Source organism: Anoplopoma fimbria, chromosome 14 (assembly GCF_027596085.1).
Source record: "Anoplopoma fimbria isolate UVic2021 breed Golden Eagle Sablefish chromosome 14, Afim_UVic_2022, whole genome shotgun sequence".
Classification (NCBI taxonomy): Eukaryota; Metazoa; Chordata; class Actinopteri; order Perciformes; family Anoplopomatidae; genus Anoplopoma; species Anoplopoma fimbria.
This window is the reverse complement of record NC_072462.1, coordinates 5,324,274-5,337,863: the sequence shown is the minus strand read 5'-3', so window position 1 is coordinate 5,337,863 and position 13,590 is coordinate 5,324,274. Positions and strand designations below refer to the sequence as shown.

At 40.9% G+C, this 13,590-nt stretch overlaps 1 protein-coding gene across 4 annotated transcripts in view; it reads left to right on the top strand.

Moving 5' to 3' along the window:
- dab2ipb (DAB2 interacting protein b) overlaps nt 1–13,590 on the top strand; it is a 109,578-nt gene that overhangs the window by 76,096 nt on the left and 19,892 nt on the right. For all 4 annotated transcript variants that reach the window (XM_054612196.1, XM_054612195.1, XM_054612194.1 and 1 more), the window contains exons 5-6: nt 336–434; nt 2,440–2,994. In XM_054612196.1, the coding sequence (XP_054468171.1) occupies nt 336–434; nt 2,440–2,994 (654 nt within the window). The remainder of the gene's footprint in view (nt 1–335; nt 435–2,439; nt 2,995–13,590) is intronic.

Below are 13,590 nucleotides of genomic sequence, written 5' to 3'. Positions count from 1 at the left end.
TTTTTCGGTTATTTCCTGCTCTCTCTGTTCTCTCTCCTCCTGTGCATTTTTGAATTATCCAGTCATCATCCAGCCTGCCGGGCAGCCATCTCTCTCCTTTGTCCATTTTCCACCATTCAGTTATTCCTCCACACTGCCAAGTCATCCTCAGTGTCCTCATATCCTTGTGTTGCATTGTTGCTAAGCTTCTTTGCCGTCGGACACAAAATGGTATTTTAGAACTTTAGTTCAGCGAGAAAAACATTCTGTTCCGCTTATTCCCCGTCATTGTTATGCATGGTGTTTGATGTTTTACAGCACTCAGTTTTCCTTCTCTCTCTCTGTGGCGGCGGTAGGTCACCACCTCCACGGGAAGCAAATGTTTTTCCTGCCGTTCGTCAGCCGAGAGAGACAAGTGGATGGAGAATCTGAGGAGAGCAGTGCAACCCAACAAGGTAAACACGCAGTAGGTGGGACGAGGCTGCGTGCAGCAATCAACACTAATAAGTTTGTGTACAAGTGTCGTAATTCCAAAACACAGTACGCAACATTAATTATTATAAAAACACTATGGTGTTGACATTGTGTCGCAATTCGCACGACAATGCAATCTGTTGACATCCGGCAGTGTACGGATGCACAGTACACCTCAAGAGCAGAGGACGCAGAGGTTGCAGCATTGGAACGCCAAAAGCCCCAAAGTGCTTTACTCTTGAGCCCCGATGCCATCTGTAATCCTGACACAAAAACACAGCTGTTGCAGAGGGAGAGCAACAAACACACAACAAAGCCAAGAAAATAGTCCCCATCCCACGTCGGCCTCATCGCTCCTTCATCCGTCATTATTTAGAAAATCTCTCACTAATTAGAAGTTTGGAAAAGAAAAGTTCCCCTTGAAACTTTAGAGTCCTCCTTTTCTCCTCAGCTCTTTTTTTTGGCAGGGAGGTGTTATTTCTGTCTCTCTCTCTCTCTCTCTCCGTCTTTGCTCTGCGTTTTTTAATTATTCCATAATTTAGAGGGATTAGATGCGGTGCAATGTTTTTTTGGCAAACATCAAAACCGGAGTGAGATACCCAAATTATTTGGAGCTAGATAAGGAAGTCTTTGGAGTATTAAATAGATTAAACAGATTTTTGCACTTTAGCTGCTCCTAGAGAAAATTAAATATGTAATGATGTAAAATGACAGCGTAAACAGAGGATACAAACTGACAGGGCAGGACAGATGCAAGACTCCACCTGTTTGACTTTGTGGTTTGCAGGTCGGTATTTGTTACCGTGTCCTCGCCCTGAGGTCTCTTTACTGTCGCTGGTGCCTAGGAGAAGGAAGGAAATGATCATGCATTGGAGATATCAAATAACAAAGGAAATTTAAATATATTCAGCGAATTTCAATACCTATCTGCCACACATCAATGTAAATGAAATGAGGTAGTCTAAATGCTAAACCTGCACAATTAAGATGATGTATAAGTTATAATTATGGGTAATTATGAAAATAGGCCATTTACAGAGGTATCATCTTTGAGGGAATGTTGGAATGTAAGTACATTTCCGTGTGTCTTAACAGAAAGATTAATTTCTAATTGAATGTATTGAGCACATTGATTTAGAGTAGGGAGTCATTTTGCAATCAACCGCGGAAAATTTGGAAAATTGATAACACTACTGACAAAGCTTTATTGAAGATTGATTCCAAAGGACACCAAGACTGAAATGCCCCGACATTTTCTCCTTCTTGATGCAGATACAACTGAGTGAACCACACACACCATTAAAGATAAAATGCCATTTCAGATTTCAGAAATACCTGATTATTGTGACGAATGTAGAACCACAGAAATATACAAACACACAGACGAATGATTTTGTGACGAAAGAAAAGCATTGACATTCTGTTCAGCTGTCTTAAACCTTGCTACCGGTATTTCAAACATACAATGGTTTCCTTGTGATTATGAGAGGCTCTCTTTAATAATGTAATTATTAACTCCTCATTTCCTCTCGTCATCTCCAGAGGTAGTTGTCAAGGCAATCTGAATAATGGGCCAAAAATATGCCCCACTCTTGGCAATATCAATTGATGACATAAGAATGGGTTAGCACTTTGTGAAATAATGTAGGAGTGAGGCGTCTAGGCTATTTTAAAGACCGCAAGAAAGGAGAGAAAAGCTTTTAAATTGCTACCGTGACATGATTGAAGTGCTCTATGCAATGTTTACGCCTTTTAAAATGGAGAAACTTCAGAACCAGGGTTTGAGGCAGAATCTCGTTTGACTCTCATCAGTTTATTTCTGCAGACATTTGATGTATTTAGGTTGCTGGTTTATTAGATATGTTTTTTGGTTGGTTAACTCCAATACAAACTATCATTTGAACTACTGTATGTATTTTTTTTCTCATAAAGTTTCCAAAAAGTTCTAAAAGTTCTTACTAAACCACGTTCTATCGTCCTCTCCAGGACAACAGTCGCCGGGTGGAGAACCTGCTGAGGCTCTGGATCATCGAGGCCAAGGACCTGCCGGCCAAAAAGAAATACTTCTGCGAGCTCTGTCTGGACGACTCGCTCTACGCCCGCACCACCTGTAAACTCAAGACTGACAATGTCTTTTGGGGAGAGCACTTTGAGTTTAACAACCTGCCTGCTGTCAAAAGCATCACGGCCCACCTCTACAAAGACACGGACAAGAAGAAAAAGAAAGATAAAAACAATTACATTGGACTTGTCAATATCCCCGTCGCGGCCGTTACCGGACGACAGTTCATGGAGAAGTGGTATCCCGTCAGCACGCCCAACCCTCCTAAGGGCAAGACATCCGGGCCTATGATTAGGATCAAGGCCCGCTATCAGAGTATGAACATCCTTCCCATGGAGATGTACAAGGAGTTTGCAGAGTACACCACCAACAACTACATGCTGCTCTGCTCGGTGCTTGAGCCCGGGATTAGCGTCAAGAACAAGGAGGAGATGGCGTGTGCGCTGGTCCACATTCTACAGAGCACTGGCAAGGCAAAGGTTAGTACCGACAAGGATGATGATTTATTTTTTCCCAGTTTCACCACGTTTGTACTCCCCACGGAGACATAATGGATAACAAAACCAGAATATCAGACCATTATCTTGCCATGAGGTACTGACAAGACGTTATGTAGCGCACAGAGGTTAACTATTCCTCCGCTGCCTGCTCTTCCAATGAACTATTGACCCCCCCACAGCTGTAATACAGAGCAGACAAAGACCAGACGGAGAGGTGATTTCCTCTTTGCTGCACCAGCCTGTATTACATTTTTAACTCGAGCTAATCCCTTCCATGTATCCCCTGCAGTGCTTCACGGCATACCGATGCAGGACAGAAGCACAATATATCCACCGCTGTCTGTAGCACTGCGAGCACGGGAAGATTAGTCCACCACAGCAGGAGCTAAGTCTCCCATGACAGCAGGCCGTTGGACTCGGATAATCTCCCGTCCATCCGGAATTCGATGTATTTCACTTTTACTTTGACAGTTGAGCGTTTGTCTTATCAGCGCAGTGAGACAAATGTTGGCTTTTTGACCTTGCGTTACATCAGAGTGTGAGACATGGGGAGGGAGAGCCGTCTTATTGGCTGCTGATGTAAAGAGGATGTAAAGTAGCTTAAAGGCTGAGTTGATAAGACGATTAATCATAATTAATCAGCAAACACTTTCATGACAGGTAAGTCGTTGAATATCTGGTCTGTTGGCTGGACATAACAAGACATTTAAAGTGGCCCTATTATGCTTTTCCACTTTTTCCTTCTTCTTTAGTGTGTTATATATATTTTTGTACATGTAAAAGGTCCGTAGAGTGTAAAACCTGAAGCCCACGCCTAAAAGGAGTTACCCTCCCCCTCAGAAGCTCCTGAGCTGCCTGAAACGTCTCCATTGAATTCTCTCCTTGACTTCCGTTACTTTATGAGGTCACAATGTTACGGAAGTGACGTAAAACTCCTTTCCGGCTAGTTTGGCCATCAAACAACAAAAGAGAGAGACGGAGCCGAAGCTCCGGAGGAAGAGTTTTTTGAAATGTGAAACGTTGAACAATCACAACAGAGCGGGTTACCTGACCAATCAGAGCAGACTTTGCTTTCTGGATTGAGGAGCAAACGCTACGACGGAGCGTTTCAGAGAGAGGGTGAGAAGAGGTGCTGCAGGACAGCCAGGATGAGATAACTTGAGATAAAAATATGCACCCGGAAAATAGCATAATAGGGCCTGTTTAAAAGATGTCAAATTCTGTTATGGGACGACACAAAAGACATTTCTTTTTTCATAGACCAAATGATTATCTGATAGATTGAGAAAACTATTTGCCCATTTATCATTCATAAAAAAAGTTTAATAATACTGATGAATCTAATTCCGTTCCAAAGCGTTTCTTATGAACAAACATTTTGTTTGTTATGTCAGGAAATAGGCGTCTTGTTGTTCTTATACTGTCTGAAATAACTGCTTTTGGTGGAACATTGCTCCAGCATCAACGTCGTCGTCTTCACTGCACCGTCAGTTGCCCGTGACAGCTTGTGCCTCAATTTAGTTTTTTCTTGACAGTGCCTCATCAGCAGAGCTTTGAAACTTTCTTTGACTTTATCGCATCTCGGCGGAGTGATGAACGATCAGTGCTTAAGAAGTGATGTCTATCCACACTGTACCGCCAGTCTGCCAGTTTAGGCTCGGGACTGAGAGCCGCTGATTGATGGGGGAGAAGGCCTCTGCTGGTCCCTGGAGAGACGGCCACATCCTTAATCATCTTCAATTAATTAATCCCCACTAAAACTTTTACTCCCCTCTCACCTCCTGTTCCTAATTTTTTGGCTGGTTTTTTTGGCTTTTTAGTGGATGAGCTGCTTGTGAAACAGCACTAGAGATGTTATTTCAAGAAGGCTCATCATGAGAGAGACCCTTGTATACATAAAAGCACTACTGTGGGTAGTCTGTGTTCACGAAAGGCAAACAGGAAAAAATCATTTTAATTCTATCTTTTTCTTGGGCTGTAAATACAGAAAAAAAAACTGCTGTTGCCTTCTGAAGAATAGGCAAACAGAAACTTTCGGACTGACGCAAACAGGAAGAATTAATGAAAGCTGCTTTCAAAATGTCAAGTGTCAGTGCTGATAGCTAGAACAACTTCCTGTCCGAAAGGACTTTCATCATTCAAGACATGGTGAAGTGGTCTGACATTAGGCAGTACACATACACTTGAGTACATGTTTTTTTTACCTTCAGCCTTGATGGGTAAAGCAGTCATGTCAAACCAAACGAGCACACAGCGATTCCAAGGAACCACTTATTTAAAAAAATATTCCTGAAGGCCTAATTAGGATATCCTCTGCTGCTGCACGGATGCTTTATATAAACATATCTTGGCCTATGTTGCATGGTTTACTCATTTACAATACAGTGGTTAAGTTCGTTTTTTCATTTGGTGCCAACTTGGGTGCGGTCTTTGCTAACATCGGTTGGTTATATTTAGAAATTGAGCACATTTACTTGAGCAAAGATAAACCGTAGAAAATCCTATAAGCTTGGTTTTATTGTTTTCCTGCAAATGTTTAATCGAGCCTTTGGTTATTTATTCCCCATTGTTACCCTTGTGTAGTCTTCAAACTATTCAGTCTCAAGTCAAATCCATGAGTCAGGGTCTAATTCTGTCAGCACCACAGTGGATTTCTGTATTTCAGACTAGAGTCTTTTGCACTGCTGTTACATGAGGCAGTGACAAAAGATCATGAGTACTCAGGTGAACGGTTCTTTTTTCGAAATGCAGCAGTAACTTTGTAGTTCTGAAGTTCTGCTGAAGTGCATCGTGTTTAATCGACTGTGCACAGGTGGGAAACGGCTTTTAATTGCAGCCGGCTATTGTTAAGAGATGTAGATTGCGGGGTTGTAACAGGCATTAGTATGCAACACCTTCCAGACTTCTGTTTCTCCCCGTGTCCTTTTATCACCCATCACCGGATAATTACACCACCAATATTGTGCTCTGTTGCACACTCGCTCCTTTTCCTCTTGTTCTCTCCCTACTTTCTTGTCTTTGTCTTGCTTCATCTCTCTTTCATGCTTCATTGCGTCTTGAGGCCAAAGCGCTCTGGAGAGATTGTCGTTACGGACGCTTTATTGATGTCTGGGCGCCTTGGTGAGCGCGACGAACACGCCCTGCGTGGCGACACAGATGCTAACTTCATACGCACACACACCTACGTATAAATCACAAGACATTTGCAGGTGGTCGCAGGTCAGTTATTCAAGTTTATGCTTGAGCAAAAAGGCCTGCAGTTGTATAAAGATATATTTGGCTTTGTATAGCATAAAGTCAGAAGTGTACACTAGGGCTGTGGGTTGAAACAATAATGAATAGTCTACTTTCTCTGTAAACTGAATTTTATTTTATTTTGAAGGTGTAAATCTAGCCAAAATCAAATAATGAGAAAAATCCATCACAACATAGCTGCTGATTTCCTGTGCCTGTAAGGTCACAGCACCTGTTCGTCTCCCCCCGTGGGACATGCTGTTGTGTCCGCACACACAAACCGCACTATTGGAAGCTCCACGGTATCAACAACTAACACCCTCTGCTGTGTTGGAATTGCCTGGAGAAGTTCACCTTTCTTCCATCTGAAGATATCCACTCCTGGCATGAATCCTCAGCGTTATTGATCTAGTCTCCTAGACGCCTCGAACCCTTCGGGAGGATTATTTTCTAATTTTGCTGCCGCTCCTCTCAGCCGTGCCGACTGTTGGAAGTGACGATAAGAAGGATTTATCCTCGTGATAACTGGCCAGACGAGGCTGGCGTTCTGGATATTATGCCATTGCATTTTTATTTTACTGCTCCTCAAGGTAAACTAACAGCCCTGCTTAAGAGGGCGAAATATGTCCCTCGTCTCTCCATCCTCTGTGGTAAAGTGTCGCCTGCACGGTTATGTTCAGCACAAGCGTCTTATTAATGCATTCAGCGCTGTCAACAGTGGGCAGTGATGCTCATCACCACAGCTGTGGCGCACAGGCACAGTTTGTCATATGCATATAATATGATGTGACAAATGATTTACTAACTTGACATGAAGGGCTCTGGTACTTCTGTATTCCGCTGGGCTTTTCTTTTTGGTTTTTTTTTACGTGGCTTTGAGTGAATCAGCTTGTCTCCTTAGAGGGTTCGCAAGCTTTCGCAACCCGCGAGCAGCTTGTCAATACCCTTCCCATTAACAGGGAAGTTGTAAGTATTATTTTTGATTTTGACAATAACCTGTAAATATTTTGATGTAGTTGCTAGATGCAATATATGCCGCCATTTCTCTTTTTTTCCCTTCCATTTTGACACTGATTGGGACACTGCATTGTTACAATTTACCACATGAGAGGTGAACCCTCTTATGATGAACTTACATGGATATTGGAGGAGACAGACTAACAGTTGAAGTGTGGCGTGTGTGCGGGTGAGATGAAGAGGGCTCATTGAGAGCAGGAGATGGTAGCTAGTCATGAAGCCAAATCTATTGTATAGGCTCTAATCAGATCAGGATATAAATACAAAAGCACATCAATGCACTCGCTCTCCTCGTATAACCTCCTTTACAATTTGCACCACAAAGGCAATGCATCATATCTGCAGAGTGTTTTGTAATTCCAGCAGGATTTCTTTATTGACCGTCAGTGACCAACAGTGTGGAGTGATGGAGGAGAGGTGAAACAGAGAAAGGTGAAGGCACCAACAGGGAGGAGAGAAAAAGAAGGCAGAGAGGGAGAAAGAGCATTGCAGCAACACAGCTAATGGTTGTGGAGGCAAAGAGAAACATTCAGCTCAACACATCGATCTGGAAGCTTGTTGACGTCTCTGTTGGCGCTGAGGTTACATAGACTCTGTGTCTCTCTCTCTCTCTCTCTCCCCTGTCTTTCCTCTCACTTTCAGTCTCCTTGTCTCTTTGTTTACATGAGATTTATCTGCCGTCATATACAGTACCAGTCAAAAGTTTGGACACACCTTCTCATTAAACTACTTTGAAGAATGTAAAATATAAAACATATTCTGGTTTGTTGAGCATTTGTTTGTTTACCACATAATTCCATATGTGTTCCTTCATAGTTTGGATGTCTTCAATGTTAATCTACAATGGAGAAAAAAATAAATAAAGAAAAACCATTGAATGAGAAGGTGTGTCCAAACTTTTGACTGGTACTGTAGTTTTAAATGCCAAACATACATGTGCACAGCAAGTCTTACAAATAACTGGATGAAATAAGGAGAAACATATTTTAATTTCCCATTTTTTTTTTTTATATAATAGGAAATCAATACACTCTTCAGATGGACAAAATACAATTTATATATTACAGCCGGTCATCATTACGATTTTCCACCATAGGTTCATATCTCAGGCTTAGCCTCACCCGAGGATAAGTTAATCTTTGCTAGCTTTTCCATCTCAGTTTTGTATCTGGTCACTTTTGATTGTACGTGTCCTCTTTCCCAGAGGAGTCCATCTCAGCTAAACCTTTGGGATGAGATCTACCTCTTGTGCATCACATGTCATGTGCAGCACTTTAGATTATGACCAAATACCTGCAAAAATAATGACATTCCCATCAACATCAGATGTACTTTGTGCTAATTAGCAAATACTAGCATGCCAACACCCAAAACTAAGATGGTGACATGGTCAATTTCTATACCTGCTAAACATTGGCATTGTCATCATGAACATGTTAGCATACTGACGTTAGCATTTAGCTCAAAGCATCGACGTGGGAGATCATGTCACTTTAATCCGACTGTTTTTTGCCTGGTTTCACAGTGTTGGCTCTTGCAAATATTATTTTAAGACCCAATATGAGACTAAATGTCATGTTAAAGAGGGCAAATTTTACATTTAATCATCAAATACATGAAAGGGCTTCGTGGATTACACTTAATTAAAATACAAGATAGACAGCCATACAGAACACGCGGAGAATATGCGCAGTAAGTCAACAAACATGATGTTTGTATGCTGATGACACTTGCTGTAAGACCGCCTCCAGTCTAACCTAGCTTCATGATGATCACGTGCACTAACGGCTTGATTGTGAGAGCTGCAGCAGCCCTTCCTGTTTTTCTGTTGAATAACGAGCCTTCGGGAAGCACCGCTTTCATTTCCACTCGGCCTCCAGTCCTCTCAGTCAACCCAATGTGACCCTCACAGGAAGAGCTGCAGGCTATGCCTCTGTAATACTAGCCACCAGTCCCCAGGGAGGGAAACCAGGGGAGGCAGAAAAGAGATGGAAAGATGAGGAGAGCTAAAGGATGGAGAGGCTGGAGTGGTTCCTGTTTTCTCCCCCCCCTGAGTCTTTCCTCAGCCCTTGCCTCAGGCTGAAAGAACTGGACTCATCGATCAGGCAAATTGCTTAAGTTATTGGGTTTCTATTTTCTCCTCACATTCAATTATTTTTTCTGTAACAAAACTCAAATAATTGAACACAATTTTTGTCATTTTTAAATGATCTAAAAGAATGTATTTGTGCCTTTTGGTGTATATACACACCTACCTGAATAGCAGCACTCGAAGCATCAAAAGGTAATTTCCATTTTTGTTTTTCTAATGAATCCCATTAGTTCCACAATCCATGACTTCTCCATTACTGATGTTTGTTTATCCATTCACCAGATAGAAGCAATCTATGAACAAAGCAGAAGCATTATGCCAAATGAGAATCTTTTATGCTCTGTTTATGCTCTGTTGGACATCGTTGGAATTTATTATATCCACGAAAAAGAAAATTCTTTCATCAAAATGCTCTTTCAGCAGCAGGACGTCCCTGAAAAAAGTAAACACTGTTATGATTACATTTAAATATTTTTTGTTTTACATCACATGAGCTCATCATCGTTTGGCTGTCAAATCATCTCCTTTTTTTACATTCCGCGTAAAATAAAATGCGTTGATTCCCATTCACATCATACACGGCAGAACACCATTATGTAAAGAAATCTGTTATCGCTGTGTGATATTTGAACCCACTTGAGACATTCACATACTCTTCAGGTTCAGACAGTTTTAAAGAGGCTGAATTAAGAAGACAATGCTCTGTAATTTAACCTCCTCATGCTATTTCCTGCTCCAGTATTTTCCTTTTAAGGCCTTTTTATTGCTCTCACTCTTGTATTGCTCTGGTTTATATTACCATAGAAACGCATAAAAAAAAAAAACATCTGAGCGCTTTTAAAGCAGCTTTTTCACATCACTTTCTCTTTTTTTTTTTTTTTTTTTTTTTTTAACCAGACTCAATGTTCTCTACTTTGCAAAGTGCAGTAATTACAAAGCATTCCATTTAAAAAAAACACCACTGTGTCCTGTTCTTCTCTTCAGTAGGAGGCCTGTGAATCTATATTCCAGCTTCAAAACATGCGGCTGCACACTGTGCAGTGGAATATTGCCGAAAAAAGAGATGTAAGCAGTGAACACGCACACAGGGCTGTGCCTAGTGGTGATTAGATTGTTGTATGCACATCAGCGCAATGGACAAGACTTTATGAGTTTTTACCAGCAAGTAACCCCGTCTACAGGGAGCTTCTCATCTTTTCCAACAGGACTTTTTTTTTCCCCCTTACTATTTATTAGATCTGATCTGCCGGGCTGCACCATCTATCCGTCACTCCGTCCCTATCTTCATATCACCCCTCCTGTCTATGTGCGCTGTGTGTGTGTTTTTTTTTTTTTTTTTTTTTGAGGCATGGTTTGGCTGATGAGATGTGGCAGCGATACAGAGAGCGTTCTACTTCTCCTTATTAGCACTGAAGCAGAGGGAAAGGAGGGGGGGGGCAGGGTTGAGGGCATCATCAGAGAAAAGGCTGAGGGATGACGGGAGGGGAGAGAAAGGAGGTCCAGTCGCTTTTTAAGGCGGTGATTGCTCAGACTTTTATAACACCAGTGGTTCTCCATGTTTTAACCTACTACAACAAAGCATACATATACTTACCATCACTGGCGTCCATTTTCTAAAGCATACTATGCAGTCATAGCTTTCCACAGATTCAAATTATAACATTTTAAAATACCACTTGAAGAGACTTGAAAATAGTTTGAAACCCGAGGTAAATCATTATAGTGAACAAAGTTACCAAGCATTTTAGCCTCACTAGTGGTGTGGTTTTTATTGCATTGTTCCTCAGTTGGTCCACTACTTTGGTCCAGATTTAGACATCTGGGATGAATTGGCATGAAATGTTATAAGACATTCATTCATGGTCCCCAGAGTATGAATCCTACTGACTTTGGGGATCCACTGGTGCGATAAGACAACATTTTGTTTGGTCAGTTCTTGGTCTATGACCAAATTCTTGCAAAACTATGACTTTTAGACTTGTTGAATTAGGCTGTATAAATCAACTTGACGTGACTTTTTTAACAAAATATACAAATTCACATCTTCCTGGTTTGAATTTCCTACAGCAAAGCGCAACAATGCAGCAGTCTTTCAAATTAGAGATGGTGGTCGCAGATGTCCCACTCGCAACTGCATTACCATGCTGTGATATCATAACTTTGTAAAAAAAAAAACTCTATCTTAAAAACATATGGTACCTACTGAAAAATTGTCGACATAATGGATGCAGTTTGTACTTCATGCAGAGACGATATAGTGTGCAAATCCATCGCTATGGTCCCTTTAGTTATAATATATATCCATGTGTTTTGATTAAGTTCCAACCTTACTAAGACAAATGCAAATTCACTGTGGTACAGACACAGCTGAACTGTATCACCTATAAATTCTTGTAACATGTCCCTGTAAGAGATTATCAGCAGTGGATTGATCTAATTTTTGTTTTAGGCTATTTGCAGGAATAATTCTGTTCCTCTTTTGATGTCTCTCTCTCTCTCTCAGTTTAATTCTCAGTTTCAGTCTCTCTCCTCCTCTATTTCATATAACCGTCCTCTCTAATCAGGCCTGCATTTGCCTCGCCTCGGTGGAGAGCAGAGAGGAGGGAGGGAGAGATTCAGAGAGGGATGGTTAGGTTGGAGGAAAGATCATAATTGGAATGGCATTTTCTTCCTGAAAAGTGTTACCTAAATTGTAATGCTGCTGGTATAAATAAGATTCCTGGACTAGAACATATCATTAGAAGCAGGATTTGTAGGGACAATTTTCTGTGCATTGAAGTTCATGTTTATTCATGAGTATTTTTTATTTGTTTTTTTGCAGTCTAATTAAAAAGATGTCATCATATCATGTCAACATGAAATGGTAATCTACAAAGTGTTTTATTTTCTCTTTCACTCTTTACTTGAATTAAACATTTGAATGCATGACTTTTATTGTTTAGTATTTTTAGATTTACTAACAGTTAATAGTTTTGAGTAGGCCTCCTTTTTCTACCACTGACAAAAACAACATTCCCAGTAAGACAAAGCGTAAATAATGAATCAATCAAATAACTAAATCTGCCAAATTACGGTTACTAAAAGTCAAAACCTTCAGTCTCATTTCTAAATAGGAGCGTTTGTTGACATAAGATAAGATAAGATAATCCTTTATTAGTACCTCAGTGGGGAAATTTGCAGGATTACAGCAGCAGAGTGCAAACAAGAGACAAAAGTAAAAAAAAAACAACAAGATCTAAACGGGTATTATAAATATGTAAATAAGTAATGACACAGTAAATAATAATAAATAAGTAAAAAAAAAAAAACGTTAAAATCCACAATAACAAAAGTATTATATAAACAGACAGAATAACCACTGCGGTTATAAAGTGAAGAGGTCTGCCTGTTGTGGACTCGACTTAGATTGCTAGTTTGCTTGTTTATTCAAAATGTATTAATACTGACAGGGTTGCGTTTCAAAGTGTCACCAAATTGGACAAAGCGCTCCTTTGGGTCCAGTGCGATACACCCGCCAAATGTGAAGTATTTCCGTTTGAGCTGTTCTAGGACATAGAGACAGACAGACAGATATAGAATCCTTGCTTTAAAGTTAGATGCATTGTCTTTCTGAAAAGCAAATCTCCTCCCAAATCGCAGCTTTCTTGCAGACTACAGACATTTTCTTTACCCCCAGGATTTCCCGGTATATTCCTGAATTAATTTCACCCTCTACCCTCACAAGTCTTCTTGGGCTTGCTGCAGAGAAGCAGCCCCCACAGCATGATGCTGCCACCGCTGTGCTTCGCGGTGGGGATGCTGTGTTTATGGTGATGTGCAGTTCAACATGGTATTTAGTCTAATGGCCAAAGCGTTCACTTTTGGTCTCATCAGACCGTAGAGTCTCCCACAGTGCTTTTGTCAAACTCTAATCGAGATGTCATGTGAGGTTTCTACCTCTTTAAAGACTCCCTTTCTTTACTTAGCTTTCCAATAAAGCAGTGAGTGGTGAACTACCCAGCCAAGTGTTGTTGTATGTGCAGCCTCTGAAGCTTGGAACTCCTTCAGAGTTGTCATAGATTGCTTGGTGGCCTCCATCACTGGCCTCCTTTTTGTAAGGTCACTCTTTTGATATTCTTTCCATTTTTTTGATTTGCTTTATTTAAAAGTATTCAAAGAGATGTTTAGTTCATTTACCTTGCCTCTCAAATCTTCATGGTGAAGGTTTCGCCACGATACTGACTCACAACAAC